General features: G+C 37.0%; 2 protein-coding genes across 3 annotated transcripts in view; one reads left to right on the plus strand and one right to left on the minus strand.

Annotated features, from left to right (window-relative positions):
- Positions 1-887: 887 nt before the first annotated feature.
- LOC121415509 (5-formyltetrahydrofolate cyclo-ligase-like) lies at positions 888-4,796 on the minus strand. The gene is made up of 3 exons (XM_041608722.1): positions 4,639-4,796; positions 2,157-2,415; positions 888-1,234 (listed from the first exon to the last, which is right to left on the minus strand). Exons 1-3 carry the CDS (start codon positions 4,747-4,749, stop codon positions 1,005-1,007), a joined length of 600 nt encoding a protein of 199 aa, XP_041464656.1. The 5' UTR covers positions 4,750-4,796; the 3' UTR covers positions 888-1,004.
- A 1,946-nt stretch (positions 4,797-6,742) lies between these two features.
- LOC121415510 (E3 ubiquitin-protein ligase NEDD4-like) overlaps positions 6,743-27,479 on the plus strand; it is a 49,490-nt gene continuing 28,753 nt past the window's right edge. For both annotated transcript variants that reach the window (XM_041608723.1, XM_041608724.1), the window contains exons 1-4: positions 6,743-6,877; positions 12,923-13,008; positions 16,087-16,171; positions 18,692-18,730. In XM_041608723.1, coding sequence (XP_041464657.1) covers positions 6,845-6,877; positions 12,923-13,008; positions 16,087-16,171; positions 18,692-18,730 — 243 coding nt within the window. In that variant the 5' untranslated portion in view covers positions 6,743-6,844. The remainder of the gene's footprint in view (positions 6,878-12,922; positions 13,009-16,086; positions 16,172-18,691; positions 18,731-27,479) is intronic.

Raw genomic sequence — 27,479 nt, forward strand, 5'->3', positions numbered from 1 at the left:
TGTCTATTTTCAATTTATAATGCACATATATGGCCAGTGATGACTCGGAAGTATGATTATTGCTGAACTGGTCTGAATTTTAAAAGCATCACAAAAAAAGGTTTATGCATACCTTAATAAACAAAACCCTTTTTAATATGGCATCATCATATTTACTCATACTTTATTGCTGTAATTTAATGATGTGACAAAACATGCACTTCATTACTTTTCTAAAAAAATTAAACTTCAAAGAGAAGCAAAAATTGAATCAACACAATGAAATGATTGTAGACATGTTCATATTATTCTCAACTTATCAAAAACAGAAGATGATTTTTCACCCAATTGTGCCATGCAGAATCACTTGAATTATGCTAATTGTACAGGAACTACCCAACCCTAACAGGCAATCAATTAGAATAAGTTTTACATGATTTTAGCTTCTTATATTCCAAGCAAAGAATAATAAGTCAAATCAAGTAGAAATTACTCCCCTAGTACTGAAATGATCTTGATAATAACAATGATAATCTGCTTGGAGGCAAGAATGGTATTGACTAAAAAAAAATCATGGGTGAGCTTTTAGAAATAGTCAATCAAATATCAAAATTTCAAAATCTGATAAAAATATATATTGCATGGAACCACATTATTCCTTTGATTACCAATACTGGAATAATTTGGTGCTTGTTTGCACGGAAGTAGTCAAGGCCGGTACTTTCGGGTCATGATGCGGCTGGAGAAAACCTTTTCCCCATAGACATTGTATACACAAGACTTAGGCCGAGGCCAACGCAAAGGCCGGCAAAATCTGTCCTTGACTACATCCCTGCTTATTTTGAATCCATACCAATCATTCAATTTTAGCATTCAGCAACATGACAGAAAGAGATAAAAAAAAAAGAAAAACTTTATCATGTTCTTCTTTCTTCAAATCCTGAGCAACCCCATCGATCTTTCAATTTTCTAATCAAAATACTGTTGAGTTTTAAGAGTGTACCTTTGCTCTCTCCAAAGCTTGATCAGTCATCCATGTCTCCATAGAGCACGTAGTCTATTGTGACATCATTGTCTGTGACAGGTATACTCTCGCAAATCTGTTCCTTGAAAGCCAAGGCAATTGTAACCGGTTTGATTCCAGATTCCTCCAAACATCGCTTCTGGTAGATGTCATAGTATCCCTTTCCTCTCCCAAGACGATGACCCTCTTTGCTGAATCCAAGGCCAGGGACAATAATCAAATCCAGACCTCCTAAAAAGAAGAATGAAATTAATCAAAGATTTCAATATAGAAGGCTATTCATTGGATGTAAAGTTAATGTAGTTAACACTTTCTTAGGAATGGAAGACAGGAATTATTATTATTAACATTCTATAACTATGAAAATAAGGTTTCACCATCCATACAAGATCTTGAGGCTATTCAACATTATATTTATTTAGCCAAAATACTATAAAACTAAAAATCACTTTACCAATGATCTGGTGGATGATACAAGCCACAAAAATGATGCATATTTTTTAGTGAAATTAATAATCAAATTATAAAGAAATGGCGAGATCCTGAAATCTTCAAAATGATAATATCAGATATGTGTTTGGACAGACATTCACTTGCCAATCCTGGAAGCCTCTAAAACAGAGATCAAGGGATATATCCTAATGGAAAATTCCAGAACTTCATAACATGTTCTAAAGACAGACTTTAATAAAGAATATGGCAACACATAATTCAAAGGATATCAGTTTCTCTTCCCAATCCTGTCCTGTATGTAAAATCAGGAATTAGAGATAAAACAATACCATAGGACAGGCAGACAATAATCATAAACTTCCAAACTTCCGCAATGTTTCTTGTCTCTCCACTTTCAAAAGTTTTCTGAAAACTTGGTTATTCACACAAGCTTTTAGGTAATCGTATCCCCCCCCCCCCCTTTTTAGTAGGTTTTCTATCTTCCTTCTTTTCTTTTCTTTATTGCGCCATGTGCATCTTTTTATGATGGATATCAGCGCATTACATATGTTCATATTATTTTGATTATTATTATATCAATTTTCACAGGAACAAAATGCTATGTGAAATTATGATTTTTTTCTGAGGGTAAGGAATTCATATTTTGATCAAAACAAATGCAGGAAGGTTCTTAATTTGTTTTAAAAAGAGATGAACCAACCTGTTTTTAGAGCATCTTCCCTCTCATCATCATCAGCCGGCTGCTTGATCTTCCATTTTGTTTCTGGCAGAGCTTCATAATCCTCCATAGAGGTCATCCTCAGCATATTCATCTTGGGACCAATGTACTGAGGAATGTAGCAGGATTTATTCTGGGTGAACATGTTCTGAAGGATACCAGTCGTGTCCACTTCTTCTTTCTTCATGGCCAGGTAGACTGATATCCGCTGGCTTTTCTGGTAGGCAGGGTGTGACATTAGCTGCATCGAAGAACATAATGTGTAAGATATGTCAACAAAACTAAGGTTAGATTACAATGAATTCTCGCAGGTAAATAATCCTTTCGTCTATGGTCAATCATCAGAGTGATTAAAAGGAAATGAGCTCAGCTAGATTATACAGACCCTATGTAGTATACTAGTATATTCACTATGATGGTGAGTTCATGGCCTATAGAAGAGGGGATTTTAAATATTACATATTTAACTTAGACTTTTCACAAAATTCACCAAAAAGTGCACAAAATCCTTCAAATTGATTTTTTTTACATGCCAAAGTGCCCCATTAGAAGCTTGGTCGTTCCACAAAAGGCCCACTTTCGAATTTTTTTCTGTATAATTCATTCTCCCTATTGCGGCTGAAATCACTCAAAAATATGTCCCTGCAGTGTTTTGCTCTCATTTTATAACATAGGGAAAATATCATGAAAAGTTGTACTAAGATATCAGGTAAAGTATGTAATCTAATGTATCTAGTGTGGTGGGGAATTGCTTTAAAGAATGTCATTCATTTATTCAGAGATGATTCTTCTTCTAGTATGAGTAGTGCTTCATCCAATCGAAACTCCTCAATACATTCTGAGGAGTAGTCATGCACAGTGCTGCCTTGAATTTGAGGAAAACACTGGCGACATAGAAATTCATGTCTACTGAGACAAGGGCTTGGGTAAATGGGGAAATAGTAAATCATACTTGATTATCATCTAACATTCCAAATTTTAAATGTGAAGTGATCATTGAATCTTTCTTTGGGAGTCCAGAACATTCAATATGCAGTGTTTTCATGTTTCTGACATGGTGTCAAGTCTTGGTCTGCTGGTAGATTTAATGGCAGCTGGGGCAGGCATAATATCAAGTTTGGTAAAAAAAAAATGAAGACCTTAGCATATCACCTAGATCAACATAAGGTCTAGGCAAAAAATTGTTGGCACAAAACTTAGTGAACTTTTGCATAAGGCAATGAAATTTCAGTTACATGGAGCATCGATCAGGAATGGCTCCTTCTTACTACTACTTAGGATACTTAGGGAATATACTGAACAAAGTCATTCTCTGTATTCAGTTCCAAATTCCTTCTTCTTCTTCTTCTTCTTCCTCAGCTGATCTCGGAGATCTACAGACGCTATCGTTGGCGAAGAACAATAAGAAGCAAGATGGCGGCGTAAACATCAAGCAAGTTTCCCCGTCTTTTCATAATATTTTCTTGTTTTTTTAATGAATTCTTGTTTAAAAATGAAATATCATAGAAATGTCAGGAATAAAGATGTACGAAATTTACATAATTTAGGGCTAGATTCATTTATTTCGATTCAATAGATCTTAAGTTTTAGAAGAAAGTAGAAATCGGGGGCGATAGTTCTTGTTTTTTCGTGGCACACACACATGAATGGGACGCAATCCCTGGCTCCGTGGAGAGTAAGCCTACGTTAGTAAATAATTTTTACTCTCCAGGCACTCATTCTATGAACAAGGTTATGATATAACTCTATAGCTCTCCAGGAGCCTCCTGAAGAGTCGTTGCACGTTGGAGAATAAATTCAGACAAAAATTAACATGAATTATAAGATGGCTAAATAATATGCAGCTTGCTGATTGGTCAAAGCGTACCACGTAATCATTCGTGAAAAGTATCCCTGCACACCCATGGGATTTTCGCGCACCCAAATTGTCTAACCCACGGTTCAGGCGCATGCACCCAAATTTGATTTAGATCTATTTCATTATTTCTTTCTCATATAAGGTGCTTAATTGCGTTCGAAATTACTTAGCCATCTTATAAAAGGAATAACGCATTTTCCCGTCATTGTTCAGCGATATGGAGTGCACTTGAGGTTTCTTCTACATGCTCAAAGAAACCTCTCGTGCACTGCATACTCGCTAAGTAAACTCCACAGAATGCGTTATTCCTATTGAGAGGTGAAATTTATTAGTTTGTTATCACTTTTATCAGTGATATCATCGCCGGGTGCAAATTGCACTACTGCCCAATTGTCGATCACATTTCTACATTCATATGATGCTTAGAAAGGACAGGACGAACCTACAATAGTCAATATAACATGTGAATGGCATAGTCATAGCATAGACACGACATGAATTGCAGCATCTGGGACCGATAATAAATGCGTCGTCTGCTAGTACAATCTCAGGTAAAATATTTGTCTTTTCCCTACAGAATTGAACATGTTTTATCGCTTCACTAACCTTTTGTGTTATGTAAAGAGACTGCCTGACCTTCTCTGGCTCAGAAAGAGCTTTCAGTCTCTTCTTTAGCTCTTGTCGAAGAAGATTTTTCGCTTGATGGATAGCCTCCATGACTTAAACCGGATGTCACTCAGTCTCAGAAAAGTGCATGATGGGATCGTTAAACCTGTAGATGGCGCTAGACCAATGTTTTCATGGTGCGAACTTGCATCAGGCTTTTTGCGAACACAAAATCATCATAGACCCATTCCAATAAATAAAATGTTCTTATCTTTTAAAATTATAACCATATGAAAGCGTTGGATTTTGATGAAATGTATCTATACCACAAAAAAAATGAAGATTCATAAAACTTCAAGGCTATATGTGCAAGAAGAAATTCATCTTCACCACTGTTTTGCAAAGAGTTATTAATAGGCATTGCATATTATGAGTTGAGAATGTGACTCCTCTTTAATCTCTTGTAATTTGATAACAGGAAGAGTTTTTTGCGTGGAAAGAATTATTTCTGTCTCCTCTGCCTTTTCCCCCTTTATGGTGTTCTCAAAATCACAATATTTTTAGTAATCAATGTTTGTAATACAGCAAAGCTAGTTCTTTGACTGGCCACCGGTAAATGTAATACGAGAGAAACGTTTTCTTTCCATACATCACCCCCGTGTTTGGTATATGGATGGATAAATAGAGGGGCAGCACACTGATCCCCCGGTCTACCCACCCCCGTAAATCAGCGGCCTCTGACATAGAGTGAGAGGGAAGGAATGAAGTCCGCAAAAAAAAGTTAGGCCTACATTAAAAACTTTAAGTGCAAGTACGTCCTTTTTCAGTTATAGACAAACAACACTTTCTCTGAATGAGAAACTGTGAAAAGGGAATTATATTTTAAATATTTTTATAATTTTTATATTCAAATTTTTTGTCCCTTTTCTTTGTTGAATAATTTAGCTTTTGACTAATTCCATTTTACCTTCGTTTCCCGCTATTGTTTGCCACCTTGTCATCTTTTAATTAATTTCCCATCATGCTATTGCATTATACTAGGCTTAAGTTTCGAACTGATTTGTTCTTTCTTAAATGTTCTCTTCCGTTCCTCTTCCCGCTTTCCTTTCTTTTCCATTTAAAAAAATATTCGTTTTCTCATCATTTTTCCCTTTCCCTTTCATCCTTTCTTTTTTCCCTTTCCCATTCTTTCTCCCTCCCTTTTCTCTTTTCCCCGTTTTTTTTATTTTCCCGGTGCCGCCGCAGGGCCGGCAGCTTGCCCCCTGCCCCTTCCGCCTGTTACGCCACTGACTGCAGCCTCCGCCTAGATAGGCTACCCCATACCCAGAATACAATTCCCAAATACAACTTCATTGACACAAAATACACATTAACACGTTATGGCATAATTACATAATACAACAATCTTTGTATTTTCCTATTTCAAGATTCAAGTGTGACAATTTTATAATAGTGGTGAATACGTTGACGACTTATCATGTTCAACTAAATCATGGCAAAATACCACTCAATGTCTTTTTCTGTTAAAATGGTCCTAATTTGATAATATAGGCCTATACCAAGGGCCTAAACTCAAGATGATTTCAACACTGATCTTTATGAGAGGTGCTTCACCACGCAAGCTGCGCCCCTGCTTCCGGCTAGAGAAAGGAAAAAAATGCGCGGGGGATTGTGCCCGCTGATATGGATCCGGTATCGTACCAGATCCATATTGGTATGAATCCCATCTGAAGAAGTATTGGCTCATTAAGACACCTTTTTTGAACAATTGTCCTATTTGATAAAGTCACTCTTACATGTGGAAATTTACAAAAGTTTTACAGTCCATATGAATCATCGTATTTCGCAATCAAAATCCAGTGCAGTTCTACGCCGCCCGGGTTAGCCCCGGGGTTAGCCTTACCTACTGAAAAAAAATGAAGGAAAAACTAGCTCTGATATAGGCTTACTCATGCGCTTCTGTAATAATTTTTATTTCAATTATTTAATCTTTAAATTTTCTTTATTTCTGCACGAATGCCACAGATTTCTTTCTGTCTGGTTAACTTCCGAATCACCCCCCCCCCCCAAAAAAAAAGTTAATTCTCGCTCGATCGTTGAGGGCGCATCACATCGAGTTATTTATAGAATCGACGAAGGTGAGGGTGGGAACGGAAAAGATTGTCAAAAATATTGACAACATACTTATCAGAAATACTATTTGTACATGGCAACAATATATGGTCTCCCCGAAATGCAGGTGAGTTCACGATGTACTGAATAAGTTGATTGATATGACTTTTTGTAGTAAAATTTATATTTTTTTATGACTCCAGTTTCGGTACTCGTCGATTATGCTTCCCGGCCTCCACCGTACCTGGTACCGCTCACCATGTTCACGGGTTTAACTCGGCCGACCGCTCTGGCTGATGTTCATGCCAAAACTGGTGTACCGTAATGTACGTTAGGCAGGCCTAGTGTACGGACGAATGCGTGTTCTATCTATGCCCTGCGTGGAATGTCGCTGGATCAGTGCATGGATGTGCATAGTAGTAATAGTATGGTGATTTTCATTTGGCAGGGTTTGCCTTTATTTATTTTTTAAAAGTCTGAATTATGTCCTTGAAAACAATAGGCCTAGACTAGACAGATGTCGGAAAGACTTCCTTATTAATTATGTCTAACTTATGACTCACCTAGGCCAAGGAGCTCCGGCCCACTTCAACTTGAAGTTCAAGGGCTGGAGCCCAGGAGTAGGAGTCGAATGTGGAAAACGAGGGAGACACTGTGGTAGATTGGGGTAGATGTGGAAACAGAATATGCACTTACCACAATTATATGGATGAAGGTCTATTGTGTCACAAATCCCAATCCTGACATCAAGGCACAGACTGGAAGCCCGGGGGGGGGGGGTGGGCCACTTATATTGACGAATGTATACCATGCGCGACCAAAAAACATGTAAAAAGGATGTCTTTTTCACGATAGGCCACGTAACATGCTAAGGGTGTCAAAAACACAAAAATAATGAAAAAAGGTTATCTATTTTGCTAGGAAAATTACGTGTTTACGGTCGAATTTGCGGGGATGATAAAACAAAATTAAAAGGTTTTGATGTTCTTTTTGCCCCAACACTCCATGTTTAGAGTCCGATTTGCGCGAGGTGTAGAAGGTGGGGTCGTATTAAACCAAATAAGTTAAAGCCGACGACCAAAGGACCCGTAACAATAAAATATTCCTGTACTTGTTTAGGGGTTCATTTCAGGGAATATTTGTCAAGAGTATCGTTTTTGTTTCCAATACTATTAAGGGTATGGTTTCACACGCCAATACTTGTTGAGGGATGCATTTTCGGAATATAGAAATTACGTGTTTAGGGTGCTTTTCGAGACCCCATGGTCACGCATGGTATCCACTCGTGAATGGAAGTGGCCCCCCCGGGACTGGAAGTTACCTAAAAAAAACAAAGAAAAAGTTATATCGCAAATTCGCGATACTTATCCTTTCAAAATTCAAAACAAAATGGCCGATCGAGACCGAGGCTATATTTTGTTTTTTTGAGGTTCCAGTCTGTGCCTCGATGTCAGGATTTGTGTGTCATTCTATTAAATTAATACTTACCTCGCAATACGTGTGAGTGTGTCATGATAGACCTTCATCTATATATTCCTGTAAGTGCATAATTTCTGTTCCACTTTTTATTAAGATCACTATTGAGACCCCGATCTACCCCAGTCCCGTGTCTCCCTCGTTTTGCACGGTCGACTCCTGGGCTCCGGCCTGCTTCGCGGGCCTGACCTCCCTGGGTTACCTTATGACTGTCCCCTCCAGGCCAGGCTCCAGTAATTTTTGCTTCACCTGCATAGCAGAATGAGACTATAGGCGCCGCTTTTCCGACGGCGGCCACGTCAACATCATATCTTAACCTAAGGTTAAGTTTTTAAAATGACATCATAGCTTAGAAAGTATGTGGACCTAGTTCATGAAATTTAGCCATAAGGTTGATCAAGTATTACTGAACATCCTAATAAAGTTTCATGTCGCATGACCAAGGTCAAAGGTCATTTAGGGTCAATGAACTTAGACCATGTTAGGGGAATCAACATCAAAATCTTAACCTGAGGTTAAGTTTTTGAAATGTCATCATAACTTAGAAAATATATGGACTTAGTTCATTAAACTTGGACATAAGGTTAATTAAGTATCACCAAACATCCTGCATGAGTTTCACGTCACATGACCACGGTCAAAGGTCATTTAGGGTCAATGAACTTTGGCTGATTCGGGGGTATCTGTTGAATTACAATCAAAACTTTAAAAGTTTTTGGAACTGATTCATGAAACTTGAACATAATAGTAATCAAGTATCACTGAATATCCTGTGCAAGTTTCAGGTCACATGATCAAGGTCAGAGGTCATTTAATGTCAATGAACTTTAGCCGCATTGGGGGTATTTGTTGAATTACCATCATAACTTTGGAAGTATGTTGGTCTAGTTCATAAAACTTGGACATAAGAGTAATCAGGTATCACTGAACATCCTGTGCGCATTTTATGTCACATGACCAAGGTCAAAGGACAATGAACTTTGGCCATAATTGGGGTATCTATTGAATTACCATCATAACTTTGCAAGGTTATTGATTTGACTTTTGAAACTTGGACATAAGAGTAATCAAGTATCACTGAATATCCTGTGCAAGTTTCAGGTCACATGATCAAGGTCAAAGGTCATGTGAGATCAATTAACTTTGGCCGCATTGGGGGTATTTGTTGAATTACCATCCTATCTCTGTAAAGTGTATTGGTCTAATTCATAAAACGTGGAAATAAGAGTAACCAAGTATCACTGAACATCTTGTGTGAGTTATAGTAGTTTTCAAGTCAGCACTGCTGCTATGTTGGATCGCATGAGCAGGTGAGACGGCCAGAGGCAATCCACTTGTTAAAAATAAATACGTCTCCAATTTCAAAAAACCCCTTTCTAATTCTAGCTGTCGTTCTCTTTTTCGTTCTTTTTCTTCTTCCGGTTAGAACTTGAATTCGAACCTCTCACTGCAGAACGAAGGCATCTCCAGTCTTGCATTACTGAGCTAGCTGGAATTGTTGAAAACCATGGGTTTCAGAACAGTTTATATCAGTGTGTATGTGTGTTTGAGTTTTGTCAGATGTGTATCAATCAGATATGATTATTTACGTCTGGGACCGACCTTTAACGTCACCATCCAAAAGACTTGACCAGGGCTCGAACCTCTGCATCAATTTGTAACTTCCCCACATATCTTGGATTACAATACAGGTGCATGCCACAATGCCCAGTAAACCAATATTATGACTAGTCTTCTCTCCAAGACTATTGGGTATTTATTTTTCTGACTAAATAAACCGATGCTATTGTGATTGAACATACTCGAGATTTTGACGGAATAAAGCCATATTTTGGTATGGGTATCCAACTTTTCCTTCCTAAATTCTGTGTTAGATAATTCTTGATAAACCTCCTCCATATTTTTTTTTTCAATTTAGTGGAGGCTGGAGGGGACATATGAAACTGGAATCCTTGCCCAATAGTCTAAGGGTTAGAGTGAAAAAGGGAAAAGTTCAAAAGTTTCATAACTTCTAGATCTAGATCCAATTTGTTTTTGTTAGGCTTAGACTAGAGTTTAACTTTATCTAGATCTAGGCCTAGATCTAGTTTAGACTGAGGCTGAGACCACTCAAGCACCCTGCACAGAAAAGTGCAAGGCTCAACACCTGCAAAACTTTCATGGAATATTTTGTCATGTAGACATAAGTCAGATTAGACATCCCTTTTTTTTTTTTTTAATGCTTTTTAGCCTTTATTCAGATAATATCACATTTTTCATACATACGAGGGTAATAATATAATATACAAAATAAAGTGATGTACATTTTAGTATACTATACAGCAAGATAACAAATGAAAATATTATACATTAGGATAAAACATTTTTGAAGAAAGATTATCACAACCCATGATACAGACAATGAGACAAAGAAAACAGCTATTTTCACTTGCATTTACTGTATAATAATGCGATATTGTATGACGAAAAATCCAAAAATGAAGACTAAGTTCTGAGCAAACAATAAAATTGATATATATTATAATTTGTTTAATAAAGATGTGAATAGGCTATCCCATAATAAAAAAACATATATTTTTATCTCCATATTTTGTAAGACAATATAAAACAAGTAAATGAATAAATAAGTCTCTACGTTTATACTTAGAAAGTGTTCTACAATATGAATAAAGATTTTATATATGAAACACACAAAAACAAAACAAAAATGTGAAGGGAGAGCAGCCAAACTGAAACCCATCTCATTTATCTTTTACCCATAATGGCATCATGATATATTTTATAATAATGAATTACTATTATTCCAATGCTATACTATAAATCATTTTAAGCTTTGTAGGAAGATAATTGATTTTTATATATGGGTAAGGATCAGTGGGAGAAAGAGTTTGAAGAAAGAAGAAGAAGAAAAAGTAAATAAACACTTGAGTGTAATTGACTTAAACTGACAACTGGGAAAAATTTCCCCATTTTGTATGGTGTAGAGTCATTTTATCCTTTCTTTTTGCCTTTTCATATTCGATCTGTTTTGACCTTTTAATTCACTGCATAATTCTTTACATGTAGGGACCCTTCCCAGTTTACGGTTGTTGTAAATCATATATTTGACCAAAATTATTACATGATTTAATATAGCATTGTGTTTTATAACTCTAAGTAATACTTCAAGCCATTGTATATCAAGGAATTAGAAAAAAAAGGTTATTTATTTCCTATTTCAGTCCAAATCTTAGACACTTCAGCACATTTATAAAATACATGATAATATGTTTCTATCTATTTTCTAGTGAAAAATTTTTTTTTGCTATGCTGCCCTCTATATGCATCTTGTAGCTTAGTTACTAACAGAGAACAAGATGTGAAAAATTTCCATTTCTACCACATATGTACTGTAGTTTAAAAGTCAAGTAGTTAGTGCTTGATATAAAATCATTGTCATTAAAAATGAAACATGATCACCGAAACTATTAAATGTACTTCCACTAATCTTTAATCTTTAATTTGTTCTTTCTGTCTCCTCCTTTTTTCTTTCTGTAGATCTATTGCTTTTTTCTTTTTTTGTCTTTAAGGCCTATCTTTTCATACTGTTGCATTTATTTTTATTTTCATTTTCTCAAAGAAAAGAATGAATATTTGTATATTATTCAACTCTGTAGGGATAGGGGTGAGCACATAACAACTACCCTGCCCACAACCTTTACAAGCAAAAAAAGTTACTCACTCTCGGACTCCACCTTGATGCAGCTGGGGGGACAACATTTTAATACACTTTTCTATTGTCTCCTTTAAACAAAAATGCTGGGGGATGCTGGATCTACCACTGGAGGATACCATAACACATTGCCAGAACAGACGATCCATGGCCATGCATCTCTGAATAGAATTTTAGTGGGTCTTTTTTTTTTTTTTTTGCATGCACTGAGATCCAGTAAATGAAAGTAGGAAAACTCTCAATTGTGATAATGTAGATCAAGGAATTGTGATACTCTGAGCAGCTACCAAGTAAAAGTTGTTGTAAAATCTTACATTTTTTTAAGGCAAAGATGGCAAGGAGTAAGGACTACATTTTTTTTTAATTAGATAAGTTTCATTGAGTGGAGCGTTGTGGCCCAGTGGATTAGTCTCCGGACTTTGAAACAGGGTCGTGAGTTCAAATCCCAGCCATGGAGTAATTTCCTTCGACAAGAAATTATCCACATTGTGCTGCACTCAACCCAGGTGAGGTGAATGGGTGCCCGGTAGGATTTTTCCTTGAACGCTTTAGCGCCTATTAATATGGCGGCTTAGCTACAGCCGGGGTAATAATATGATACCAAGTATCAAAGCCCAGTTGAGTATATGCACATACTAACTGCGCTATAAAATGGACATATTAATATTATTATTATTGACAAAAATTGGTACATTTTAACATTTGATATTAGGCCTACTCCTCAAGAATTCTAGTTCTAGGGAATTGGAAGTTTGGACCTTATCATGCATACCTTTTTCATGGGGTAGTCCCGGACATGTGATGATTGTGATGAACAAAATCAAAGACGATAAAATTAGGTTGCATTTACGCTGTAGGGGACAAATTGGGGTTTGTCCAATACATTTTCTTTGAAGCAGAAAAATAATAGATTTTGATTTGGTTGCGTGTTTCATGACACATTGCTCATCTCTATGTTGTTTTGTGTTTGTCTTTGTTGTACAGGGGGAGGCCCCTGGAACTACCCGGATCTTGAAAGTGAGAGTAATAGAAGGAAAAGACCTGGCTAAGAAGGATATATTTGGTGCAAGGTATGTTTGAATTGATTCTCATCATGCATCACGTTCCTAGGAATCATCCAAGTACTTTTGATTAGTTAGTGGTACATGTGTATGGTTTATGAAGTAAAAAATGATTTTAAGTATTGCAAGTCAGTCCAGGATGGGAATGAAAATTTAATGCCAGTTAAACTTACATTTGTAGTATTAACCCATCTTTTTTGTGTGTGTGGTGAGTGCTGAGAAGCATTCATCATATTAAAGCTACATGTATTTTAAATTTGTGAATCATCTGTGTGTGTATAATGTACTCTAAAAAGAACTCACAGATCTTAGTATATATACATCACATACTACATAAACACATGGATTGTTTTATCGTTCTGATGCTGCAAAAAGAAATGATCTAATTTGCTCTAACATTAATAGGCTACCAACATGTGCATGTATGTTCAGAAGCAAAGATCTTCATGCATGAAACCTTTAATAAATGTCCAAATGTTTCAAAGAGTGTGGTAAAAAAAGAAATCGACAATGTTTGCCAGTGTAAATGTAAAAAACTAAAATTTCTCCTGATGGATTTGACAAAACTACATCTCTAGCTGAAATTGAGAGATGAGAGTAAACTACATGTAGGTGAAAGTCTGTGAAGATGGAGACTATTCTTTGACTGATCAATAATTTCTGAAGTCTCAGTGAATTCTAATTGGTAGTCCTGCCTGGTTGGGTTTGAGGAAGAGAGAGGATCACTGTTGTGAGAACGAAACACCAATTTATCTCTGGTTCTTTGACTTATGACCATATTGGAAGCCAAAACAACTTCTGTACCTGGTACACTTATAAAGAAAAATGCAAATTTATTGTATTTTCATCGCTTTAGCTGGGAATGCAACCCAAATAAAAACTTGTTTTTAGAGGAAAAGGAAAAATCAGACAAGTTGATAGGTGAAAGTTGAACAATATCGGACGAGTAATAAGGAAGTTACTAATTTTTAAATGTTATAAAAATTGGTTAATCACTATATCCATGGAGACTTCAAATTGGCTGCATATGTGATGTAAAGGACAAGGACCACTTTTCCATTTACTCCCATACTTGAAATGGGTAAAATGTAATTTTTTTCAAAAGTTTAACTTCAAATTATATTTTTCTTTCATGAGGACATAAAACAATATGGATGTATTATCTTGGTAATATTTATATTACTGCCCCAGGGTAAGGGGTACTTGGTAGAAAGCCACAAATCCCTGATAATTAAGTACATGGCCTATGAGAAAGTTAGCCTTGCCTCTTGTCATGATTTACTTACACAGTTGCCAATTTGAAATCTACATCTAGTCTTTAATAGGGATCTTGATTTTAAAGTAGCCATAACTTTAATATTGCTTGTCCGATTTCTTTCAAACTTTCACCATTCTGTTTTATTTATATTTCTCCTTTCCAGCACAACATTTATGACCAAGGCTTGATTCCCCTTTAATATCAGATTAAACACTCAAATTTGTGATTCTTTACAATGGGTTTATTGTGCTACTCAATAGCCTGTTGTATAACAGTACAGATTTTATTATTTTACACTTCATGTTTAACATCAGAAAACTTGGTGCAGAAGGATGAAAATACAATCATGTACATGTGTTCAGGATACATGTACATGTATCTTTTTACAGTAAAATGTTATTTGCTGTCATAAATCTCTTCAACTCTTTTCTTCATAAAGTAAACCTATTATGAATATGCCCCATTTCAGACCCACCATAGCCTACATGTACAGTATGAAAATGCAGCAGTTTGGTAATTAATGATGATGTCATCAGTGAACGTATGAGCCACATTTACTAAACTTCTTAATATGTTTTAAGGTAAATGCTAGTTTTGGTAACGATATCAAAATTAGTTCGTGCAGAATCCAATGAAATGACCACCAAAATGTCTGTATAAATAAAACACATGTGCCAAAGGATTCTGGAAGAAATTGTGTAATTGCTGAGAAATCAGCAAATAAGCACAGGATTCGGGTAGAGCGTCGGGCCCGACGCTCTAAGCAATAATTATACATTGTCCCACGTGTGCTTATCTGTGTTGGGGATCTTCGGTGTGAACATTTTTCAGCGTAGATTTCAAGATTTCACAAAGTTCAGTTAATGTAACTGTACCAGATCTAGATCCTCGATGATATACTGACAATTACGCCTTGTTCAGTGTTTACTGCAACTACTGGAATTTCTCTTTAAGAATACCATGAACTTACGCGAGTCACATTTGCTGCGGCCGCCGTAGATTCTAAACTTTCTATGGCAAGTAGCAATTCTGCGGTCACCGGAGAATTTCCACGACCGCTTATGTCAGCTGCAGATTTGTTAGGGTTGCCGCGCAGCTTACATATGTCCTTGAAATGATGACGTACGGTCGCCGAGGCGACCCTGCAGCAGCCGTAGGTTTTTTTACAAATATAGCGGCAGATGCAAGGTGGCCACAATGCGCAGTGAGTATACAATGAGTGGTTTGTCACACTCATGATTTTCTGCAATAGACATTTCAGAAAGTTCCAAAAGTGTCACACTATGCCTCCCAAGCAGAGAAAACAAAAGGAGAAGGGGAGAGGAGAGGGAAGAAGAATATCATTCAAGTCAACGGCCACTGTAAGCTCGACATACAGCTGCTGTAGACCGTTCTATGCCACGGCTAGTCTAATTTCTACAGCAAGAAATGAAAAAATGTTATAACTCCGCGCAATAATGCTACGGCCTGTAAAAATAGGAATCCGCCCAACATCGATCCTGCAGCCGTTGCGGATATTTACAGCCACCGTACACCCATTGTAGAGCTAATGTGACTATTTTATTTTTATATCAGAGTAATGTTTTAATTGATCATTCAGACATTTTAGGTCAAAAGCCAAAGGCAAAAAAACTAAGTTGGTTAAGACTCCAATCTGATGTATGTACAATTTTGTGATCACTTCTCTGGTTCAATATTCAACAAACTGTACAAATATACATGTGTCATGTTATATATTTTTTTATAATCTGTGAAATACCACATTTGTATTTAAAAATAAGACAAAAGTATATCTGATATTATTTATGATTTATTCCTATCCTATGTAGTGATCCATATGTGAGGATAAAGCTTTTCAGGGGAGATAGGGAAGAAGGAGTTATATCAACTGTTCAAACAAGGACAATTAAGAGGGTAAGTTCTTAGTAGAGGATTTCCTTATTAGATCCACTTTGATGTGTCTCAAATATGGAATGGAATAGCACTCGTATTGGCAAGTAAATGAAAATGAAATGACGAATGTTTCCAGCTTGAGTTTCATTGCAAGTATCCTGGTTGCCTTGCTGTGTTCACAAGTGGAAATATGGTATGTTTTGCATTTTGAATTTCCAGACAGGGAAAATACAATAAAGGATTTGAAAGAAAATACCGTACCAGTAAATGCCAGGCACAGGAACAGAGTGATAAAAAGGGGAAGTACTGGAATCATTTTCTTTACCATGTATCGTATCAAGTCATACTGTTCTTACAAACCGCAGGGATTTGGAGTTCTAAAAAAAATGATGCTGAATTACATGAAACCCACTTCAAAGGTATTTAAGTGTTGTGGTGATATACATGTACATCAAAATGAGAATGGTTGTTAATGGGTCTTAGAGTTGTAATGGTCTCGGTTTTGTTGGCATATTTTCAGAAAATATTCCAGGTAGAAATACTTGTTGGTTATCCTTTCAATGGTGTAGGAAAAAAACAGGTGGATGTTGTACCATTTCAAAGATTTTTTCTTTCACTCTAAAACTTAAATATGTTGTTTGAAAGTTTTGCTCTATGTTAAAATATGTTTGTCTAGGATGACATTTTATATTGAAGAGATACCCTTAAGCATTAAAATTTCATTGTTAAAGGACTAGTCCACGCCAACAAAAAGTTGATGTGAATAAAAGATAAAAATTCAACAAGCATAATACTGAAAATTCCATCAAAATCAGATGTAAAATTATGACATTTCAAAATTTCGCTTAATTTCACACAAGAGATGTGTGCACATCCTGGTCAGTATGCAAATGAGGGGACTGATGACGCATCCACTCACTTTTTCTTTTGTATTCTATTATATGAAATATGAAATATTCTGAATTTCTTCATCTTGTCATGTGACATTGAGTTTTATTCCTCCCTGAACATGTGGAATTAACATTGTTTGACATTATGTGGTATGTGTAAAAATTGAAATATTGTATAATTCAAACAATGAAACACAAGAAAAAGTGAGTGATGAACATCATCGACAGACTCATTTGCATATCACTGAGTTGTGCATATAACTGTTTTGAAAAAATAAGCGCAACTTTAAAATGTCATAACTTTCTTAATACTTTACATCTGATTTTGATAAAATTTTCAGCGTTATGCTTGTTAGATTTTTCTCTTTTTGATTCAAATCAACATTTTTCTGGGGTGGACTTGACCTTTAAGTTGTTTACATGTATCTTTATTCCATGAAATTAAAACAATTTTCGGAAAGATACTCTTCACCCCAGAATGGGTAAAGAGGAATGATTAGATCTGTTTCATGCTGCAATATCACTCTTTACATGTACTTCCCTGATATTTAATATGACCGAGTGGGGCTTTTATTCCAATGTATGCATGTATGCGGCAGATAATGTACATGGAGTTTGTCTGTGTGGTGTGTGTGATTTATGAATTACCAATACTTTTATTTGTTCAGAAACCAAACCCAAGTATTTTGTGAGTAATTTAGGCATTACATGTCTCGGCACTCTCCAAGATGTAACAAAAGATTATAATTTTTGTGGGACACTTTAAGATTCTGGCCCCTGAGGGACGTTTGCTTGTTTCTGAAAATATCTTCATGCATGCATTTTTAGGATGTCAAATTTATACCAGACATTACATGTACAATGTATGTATTCCCACTAGTTTTCTTTGAGAATTTTTCTTTAAAACGTTCCACTTTTCATCATGCTATATCAGAATGAAATCTCTATTACTTTTTAAATATATCATTATCCCAGATATTGGATTCTGGCTCGCTCACATAAAGTGTATGCACTCCACTCCCTGTGGAGTGTTCTAACAATGATCAGTCTATATGAAGCTATTAAAAAACATTGGTATTCGCATCCTAATTGATACCAAGTTAAGACCTGGGTGGAGAGTGGCAAAGTGTGAATTAATGTCTTGCAAGGATGGTACATGATGATGTAGACCTCAATGGTAAAGGGATCTTTAAGGTTGTCCAATTATCGATAGTGATGTACTAAAGGCAAAGGATGTACCTTTAATTAATAATTCAAAAATATGTACTCCTTGTGAGATTTTTAATGATTTTAATCACTTGTATCAACCAATTAAACTACTCCCTTTCATCTTTTTTTAAAACTTGGCAACAATCTTAGAGCCCCCTCCCCCTCTCTCTCTCTCTCTTTCGCCCTGCTTTGGGGCCTGTCTTTTGCAAGATTGAGTGAATAATCAAAAGTTCATGAATTACATTTTCATCTGGATTGATATAAATTAGTCTTCCTGCATTCAACAATAAGGAGAAAGAGAACTCTAGGTACATATGTGTTTTTTAAAGTATTTTCATGATAGAATATATATGTGCATTCATGTACATTTATTGTTCATGAGATTTTTAACGAAATGAATGAAATGTACATATTTTTTCCTATTTGTTTTCTTTTCATACAGACTCTAAACCCCAAATGGTATGAGGACTTCCTTTTTAGGGTGAGTATATATCACATGCAAATTTGTAATCATTGGAGAAATTAAATGTACATTCATGCTCATGCTGTGTTGGTCATTGTTGATTTAATTGTACTCCATTGTATGTATTTGCCTGTATAAAATGCATGTTACAGTTTTCCTTTATTAAACTATCATCATCCCATTCCCCCACCCCACCCCCCCCCCCCCCCATGATTTTAAGTTCTAAACTGAATGATTCGAAGTAAAATTGTTTTTTTTTTACATTCAAGAGAGAATGTTTCTGTTTTATGTGGACCTATATTAGAGAGGGTTTCCTATAATTATTCAGATATTGTGCTTCTTTTAGAATCCATTATTTATTACTAAACATACTGTAATTCCACTTAAATTTATTATCCTCGTGAAATGACTACTTTAAAAAAGAAATCGAAAACCATTTATTACCCTTAACCATAACCGTTGAATGTCAATGCAAATACTTTGAGACATTGTGAGTTTGTAGAGTGATTTGATGTTCAGACATTGTTTATCTTCCATGACCTTTCAGTGTCTGTCTCGGCCCAGATCTCAGTGTTCTGTAGCGATGAATGTGGCTCTTGGTGATAGTGACCTTGTTGATTATCTTAGGGCTGTCCTCCCCAGATGCTCATTAGTAGCAATCTCATTGTAGCTACAGTATCTTAGGGAAATTTAATTTACTTGCTACTCTGAAGATGCTCATGGGCAGCATGTCTGAATACAGTACACATCTTGTGAGAGTTTTGATTTGCGAACAGATTTGAGAGGAATAATATATCAAACTTTTCATCACCTGGCAAGCAGAAGGGCGTACTCACGTATACACTACACAAGAAGTGTAGGAGATGCCCTTTCCAATGCCCTTCTGCGTGTAACAGCCAGGCTTGCAAGCAAGGAGGTGAACATCCTCATTGTAGAGTACATGTTGTAGCTTTGAATTGTGCAATCCCATGCGGAGTGCTAGGGTCAAGCATACATGTATCTTAGGCCCCCATCTCACTAGGATGGCGATCATGGCGACCATGGCGACCATGGCGATCTGTCTAAATCCCGCAAAGCGTAGCAGAATCGTCCTCGAATTCTATTTTTAGCCTGCGAGGCGATTGCACTACAACTTCACTGCGACGGACATGCGCTGAAGGCGATGGTAATACGCTGGTAGTGCGACGCTGCCACTCTCTTGCCACGATTTGAGGCAGATGTGATGCGCTGCTTCTGCGATCAAAGCGACCGTACAACGAGGCCCATACGCTAATTAGGACCTCGGTACGGTGGTGCTACGAATGGAACGATTGTGTTACGTTCATGATGGGCTCTTGAAACGATTTCAAGCAATCGGCATATTGATCGCGGCACATGAGACATTTTTCAGTCGATTGCCAACCTCCGACCAAGATGGATGTCCAGAATTTGGTTAGAATTATACATCTTAGCATTATACAACAACTTCAATTAGAAGTTGAATACGAGGACCTATACGAGGACAGTAGAACGAGGAGGCCAAAAAGATACTGGGTCCGATCCTGGCTGTCACTTAAGTCATAATATACAATATATATTAAAATTTCACTCAAAAGATGTCGATGAGCCTAATAGTTAATATGAGGGATGCATCCAGAATTTCATAAAAGAGCATAAAAATGTTTTATATTTTGTTTATTTTTTCCACAAAAGTTTGTCACTCAAAATTGTTAGGTAAATTCCTTTCAAATTTGCTTTCAAGAAGTAGTCTACTGATGTGAGAGCACTCATAAGGGGGGGGGGCACAATGCCAGAATCCCCATAAAGTGTGCTTTCCCAATCAATACATCAGTGATCGAATCATTAAAATTTTAATATTGTTTACTGTCACTGTAGTTAGAATTCATTCTATTTTTAAAACGTATTCAATTTACATATTTTTACGGAGGTAACCCATTTCGTCATCAAAACATGCGAGCGTCTTATTTTTTCTCTCTTTCAAGCTGGCTCAGCAGTTAGATTTTCATCCTCCTACTATACCTCCTCCTCCTCTTCCTCCTCCTCCTCTACCACCACCATAACCTCTTGTTCGCTTCCTCTTGGACCGCCGGCATAACAGATTGGGCAGCTTCCCTTTTTGGTCCTTTTTCTGGGAAGTATATTTGAAAACGTCGTGGTGTCGCCTCGTAATCTGTTGAAAATGTGATAATCCGCTACCATCGGCACGTTGTTTCATAGCAGCGCAGACGGTCGCTGCTCAATCGCTGGCCAGTCATCAGCGGCGCAGCAAAAGCGCAACGCGAATGCCTGCAGCGGGCTGAGAACGTGTGCCACATGCCACCCAAAGGGAAAGCGTCGTGGTGGAAACGGTGTGAAGCGTGTCGAGCGCAAGGCAGTCGCCTCGTAAACGGAAGCAGCGTAGCAGAATTGTCTTGGGAACGGGCCTGAAAAACACGGGCGATCGGTGCCGCTTTTAATGCGCTTCTACTACGCTTTGTGCGTTGGAGCTTCGTTACAGCTACGAATATGTCGTTTGTAATACGCTCTTGACTCGATTATGATGCGCTTTAGCACCTCCGCGATCTCGCTACGTAAGTTTTGAACATGTTCAAAATTTTGTGGCGACCAGGAAGATGGTGGCGATCCTTGCCGCTTCAGAAAAGATCAAGGTACGACGGAGAAGATTGAAAAGATCAAGCCACGTTCAAGCTACGATATACCACGCTTTGTCGATTTTTGACGATCGCAGCGGAATCGCCATCTAGTGAGATGGGGTATTACTTTGATCAGTATGACCATGTTGATAATTCATTTATCAAATTTGTATTCATGTTTTCCATCCTTTATAATAGTAGTTGTTTGCTTTTGAATTGTTTCCTACATTCTCTGGGACATTGATGACTTCGATTGGGGTTTTGAGGATAATGGGTTTGTTTGTTTGTTTTTAGGATTTCATAATTTTTTGTGTGAAACATAAATCGTAATTACAATTTCAATCAATAACAATATTGTGAGAGGCGATATATCATGGGCCAAATATCACGAAGGCACACATTTATGCCTAACGCTAATTACATAACATACATGTAGGGAGTATGAATCTGGGGCTGCTGAACTATTTTGAAAGTTGGAGGGCTGAACATGTACATGTATGAAATCACAATTTGACTGTCATGTTACTTCTTTGTATACATACATGTAAGCTGGAAAAATTGGGAGGGGGCTGAGTCTTGTCAATGCACCTCCCCCCCCTCCACCTCTTCTCCCATGATGAACGGTCCGATGCCATGACCCCTGAAAATTCTACAAATCTCAATTTTCATTGAAAAATTCTGTTGGTATGATATGTAATAGCTTGAACCCAGATCACTTTAGGGCACTCCGGTGGTCTAGTGATTATGACACTGGTCTAGTAATTCAGAGGTCATGGGTTCAAATCCCACCTGGTCTGCCTGTGAATTTTTTTTCACATGCTGACTTCACACAGCAGTTGTGTGTGTCACCCTTGTGATGTTGTTGGAGACGAAATGAATTATTATTTGTCTCTATCGCCCAACGTATAATTATTTGTTTAATGTTTGCGATGGTTTGACAAAGATTCATCAAAGAATCTGAGGGATATGGGTTTCATTCCCAGCCATGGCATGTTTTTCTTCAGCAAGAAATTTACCCATATTATGCTGCACTGAACCCAGGTAAGGTAAATGGGTACCGGTAAGAAGTAATTCCTCAAAAAGCTGTGAGCATTGGAATCGATAGACTAACTTAGCCGGGTATATAGGAGCACCTTGAGCAAGGTGGATACTTGCGCTATACAAGTCCTAGAATTATTATTTATTTTATTTATTGACTGCACAGGCAAAACTCCCATTATTTCATGGAATTATATAGCATGAGGTACATTTGTTGGCTGATCATATGTTACGTTACAAAATTAAATCTATTTTATACTTGGTTATTCTTTGAATTATTTGTGTCAAATCCTCATTATTACGTATCTTTTAACTTTCTGCTTTAGCTGTATGTCATGGTGAACTTCCCCTTTAATCTTAAGATTCAAGAAACCCCCATGTCCATCAGCCCAGGTAGAGAAGCCTGGAATGTAACCTTTGGTCAATGAGCATACATCTTTTTTCTCTTCTACTTGTGTCAACTTTCTTTTAGTGGAAAGCATGCATTTAGTTTGTATCATTTTTTTCTTAGTATCATCTTTATTCAATATATTAAAAACAAAGGGAAATCACATACAATGAAAATAAGTCCAGTTTACTCGTTTTTTTTTAGAACGAAGTACAGTACTGATGATTCTAAAAAAAAGAATGACAGATACACAATATAACAATAAGGATTATACATCAGTGAGTGCAGATTATACCAAACAGAAAAACCAAGACATACATCTTTACTTTAAAGTTTGCTGGACATTTCCAAATAATACACTATTTTGAGAAAAAAAATTGACCAAGGTGTATGTCATCTCAAAATGAAACCTATAAAATAGCCTGCTTCTTACAAATTACATAAATGTCAAGATTATTTTAATCAAAATAATTTCTAGTTTGCCGGAACAGACTTAGTGGATAATTTGAAATCACGGCTCAAAGGGGTTGGACCTGAAGAGGATGAGTGTGGCTGACGATCATTTCTAGCAGTCTATTATGCTTTTCACACTGCACTTTTTTTCCTTAACCCTGGAAAATTGGTGGGGCTAAGGGGGGGTCTTAGCCCCACCAATTTCCCAGGGTTAAGCTTAGCCCACTTCGTTTTCACACTACATTTTAACAAAGTGGGCTAGTACAGTAAATAGTACGGGACTATCTGGCCCTGCAAAAAAGCAGGGTTAGCTGGCGTATTGTGGTGCTAGCACCACAATTACGGTGCTAAGAGATGAAGTGTGAAAACAAAACAGGGCTAAGGAAAGTGGGGCTATGCATTAGCCAATCACAGAAGTTGAATTGCATGTTAATCACGGTCTGTATTGTAAAATCATCAATATTCATGAGCTGACGGGATAGTCCGGGGTTAAGGCATTAACCCAGGCTGAGCAGATAATATGGGGTTAGGAAAGACAGTGTGAATCGTAAAAAAGATAGTATGGGGTTAATCATAGTCAGGGGGGGTTAAGGAGAGTATTGGATTAAGCATAGAGCTAGGAAATACTGTGTGAAAGCATACATGGGGATATCAAGATGCAGGAGGTCAGAAAGTGATAGTCTGTAGTATCAGACTCCATATGACATCTGAACCTGACCATTTTTTATCATTAGCAGAACTCAGCTCTATCAGTCCCTTTTAACTGTCTGTTTCTATGCGTAGGGCAGCTAAAACAGAGAAATGATGGTATGGTGTAGATTTTGTGGTCATTGCATTCTTGTTCTTCAGGTCATATAAAGTTGCAATGACTGACATAGGTCTGAACAAGTCTACTACCAAAGGAATTTTCACTGTATAGAAAGCAATAGAGATGCTATTAATAATATGATGTATTGGAGATTCCATGGCTGTCATCCCATTCATAACTCAGCATCCCATTTGGTAATAGGACAATTTTCTATGCAACATGAGTACCATAAGGTTTCCATTGACTGATGCATCATCTTGTGAAATAACCCATGTCTTGAGATTTCATAATGATGAATTTATCGGTTCATGATGTTACATACATGCAGGTTTTGTTTTCATTTCTGCTGGTGGCCACCAAGCACAAAATCATCAATTTTGGTCAAATTTGAATCTAGAGCAAATAAAAAGATATACAGCCATGCAAAAATTTAAGTTTGTTTAATCAGGAGTAATGATTCAGGATTCTGCAGACAATGTGATGATGATGTTGATGATGGTGATGATGATGATGATGATGTTGATGATGATGATGATGGTGATGATGATGATGAAGATGATGGTGATGGTGATGATGTTGATGATGGTGATGATGATAGTTGTGGTGATGGTGGTGGTGGTGATGATGATGATGATGATCGTGGTGGTGGTGGTGATGATGATGACGACGACAATGATGATCATGATGATGGTGGTGGTGGTGATGATGATGATAGGGGAAGATAAAATGTTTTCTATTGTTTAAGGTCCACCATAATATGAAATTAATGATTTTGTCAGAATGAGCCTTGATTATTGTAACCTAAAATTTAAGTTTGTTTAATCTGGAATAATGATTCAGGATTTTGCAGACAATGTGATGATGATGTTGATGATAGTGATGATGATGATGTTGGTGATGATGGTGATGATGATGATGATGATGATGATGGTGATGATGATGATGATGATGATGATGGTGGTGATGATGATGATGATGATGGTGGTGATTATGATGATGGTGATGATGATGGTAGTGGTGATGATGATGATGATGATGGTGATGATGGTGATGATAGGGGAAGATAAAATGTTTTCTATTGTTTAAGGTCCACCATAATATGAAATTTATGATTTTGTCAGAATGAGCCTTGATTATTGTTACCTAAAATTTAAGTTTGTTTAATCTGGAATAATGATTCAGGATTCTGCAGACAATGTGATGATGATGTTGATGATGGTGATGATGATGATGTTGGTGATGTTGGTGATGATGGTGATGGTGATGATGGTAGTGATGATGGTAGTGGTGATGGTGATGATGGTGATGATGATGATGATGATGGTAGTGGTGATGGTGATGATGGTGATGATAGGGAATGTAAAATATTTTCTATTGTTTAAGGTCCACCAAAATATGAAATTAATGATTTTGTCAGAATGAGCCTTGATTATTGTAACCTAAAATTTAAGTTTGTTTAATCTGGAATAATGATTCAGGATTCTGCAGACAATGTTATGATGATGTTGATGATGGTGATGATGATGATGTTGGTGATGATGGTGATGATGATGATGATGATGATGTTGGTGATGATGATGATGATGATGGTGGTGGTGATTATGATGATGATGGTGGTGATTATGATGATGGTGATGATGATGATGATGGTAGTGGTGATGTTGATGATGCTGATGATGGTGATGATGATGATGTTGGTGATGTTGGTGATGATGGTGATGATGATGATGATGATGATGATGGTAGTGGTGATGTTGATGATGGTGATGATGGTGATGATGATGATGATAATGGTAGTGGTGATGGTGATGATAGGGGAAGGTTAAATGTTTTCTATTGTTTAAGGTCCACAAAAATATGAAATTAATGATTTTGTCAGAATGAGCTTTGATTATTGTAACCTAAAATTTAAGTTTGTTTAATCTGGAATAATGATTCAGGATTTTGCAGACAATGTGATGATGATGTTGATGATGGTGATGATGATGATGTTGGTGATGATGGTGATGATGATGATGATGATGTTGGTGATGATGATGATGATGATGGTGGTGGTGATTATGATGATGATGATGATGATGGTGGTGATTATGATGATGGTGATGATGATGATGATGATGATGGTAGTGGTGATGGTGATGGTGATGATGGTGATGATAGGGGAAGATAAAATGTTTTCTATTGTTTAAGGTCCACCATGATATGAAATTAATGATTTTGTCAGAATGAGCCTTGATTATTGTTACCTAAAATTTAAGTTTGTTTAATCTGGAATAATGATTCAGGATTCTGCAGACAATGTGATGATGATGTTGATGTTGATGATGGTGATGATGGTGATGATGATGATGTTGGTGATGTTGGTGATGATGGTGATGATGATGATGATGATGATGGTAGTGGTGATGTTGATGATGGTGATGATGGTGATGATGATGATAATGGTAGTGGTGATGGTGATGATAGGGGAAGGTAAAATGTTTTCTATTGTTTAAGGTCCACCATGATATGAAATTAATGGTTTTGTCAGAATGAGCATTGATTGTTGTAACCTAGCATGAATGGTGGCTCCATGATATCTGTTCCGGCGACAATTTCTCTACTGAGAATTTCCAATAATCAGATGACTAGTAACCTCAAACCTGGATTTAAACACTATGCCTTACCCTAAAACCTAAACCTAACATACATGTAAAACCCTATTTCAAGCCCAATCCTAACCCTACGTAGACAAAATAAAGCCCTTGTCGCAGGAGCAAATGTTGTGTCATGACATGGTAACATGGCTAGCAGCCAATCATAATCAAGGTTTGGAGCCTAAGAAATATAATAGTGGCAGTTTTTTTAACTAGGCCCCTGTACCAGTAGGTGATTTCAAACCGCCTCGATCATAAGAACCCCCGTTAATTACAAGAACCTTTCAAAGCTAAAAACTACCCATTCATTATTCCTGCATTCACATCGTTCCGAAACATACCCTTTGGGATAAGTCCCTGAAGTTAGAAGCATGCGCAGTATAGTATGATAAGCAAGCAAGGCGCGAAATTCAAAATTACTAGCTCAGCAGCCACCCACGCATGTCGCTTGTGCTCAACTACACGCTGGGCTAAGAGTTCCCATAATTTGCTTTCACACTGCCAAAATACCTGCGACCTTGGAAAATCCCTGCTATAGTTCTTATAATTTTGACAAGTACCTACTATTTAGTGGTTGAACATTGTCTTTCATGGAGATTACACGTAATTTGCTTCACATTGCTAATATTACCTGGTATTTTCTGATCTGAGTAAATTTCCTGATCAAAAATACCTGGAACTGACAAACTTCAAGGCGGTCTGAAACCACCTAGTGTGATCATGGTAAAATTCCTCTTCAGGTGTCATTGAGTGGGAATATCAAGGAGCAAGCTTCTTGGGAATATTAACTGACTTGTCCCTCATTTTACAC

The sequence above is a fragment of the Lytechinus variegatus genome, chromosome 5, assembly GCF_018143015.1.
Source record: "Lytechinus variegatus isolate NC3 chromosome 5, Lvar_3.0, whole genome shotgun sequence".
Lineage (NCBI taxonomy): Eukaryota > Metazoa > Echinodermata > Echinoidea > Temnopleuroida > Toxopneustidae > Lytechinus > Lytechinus variegatus.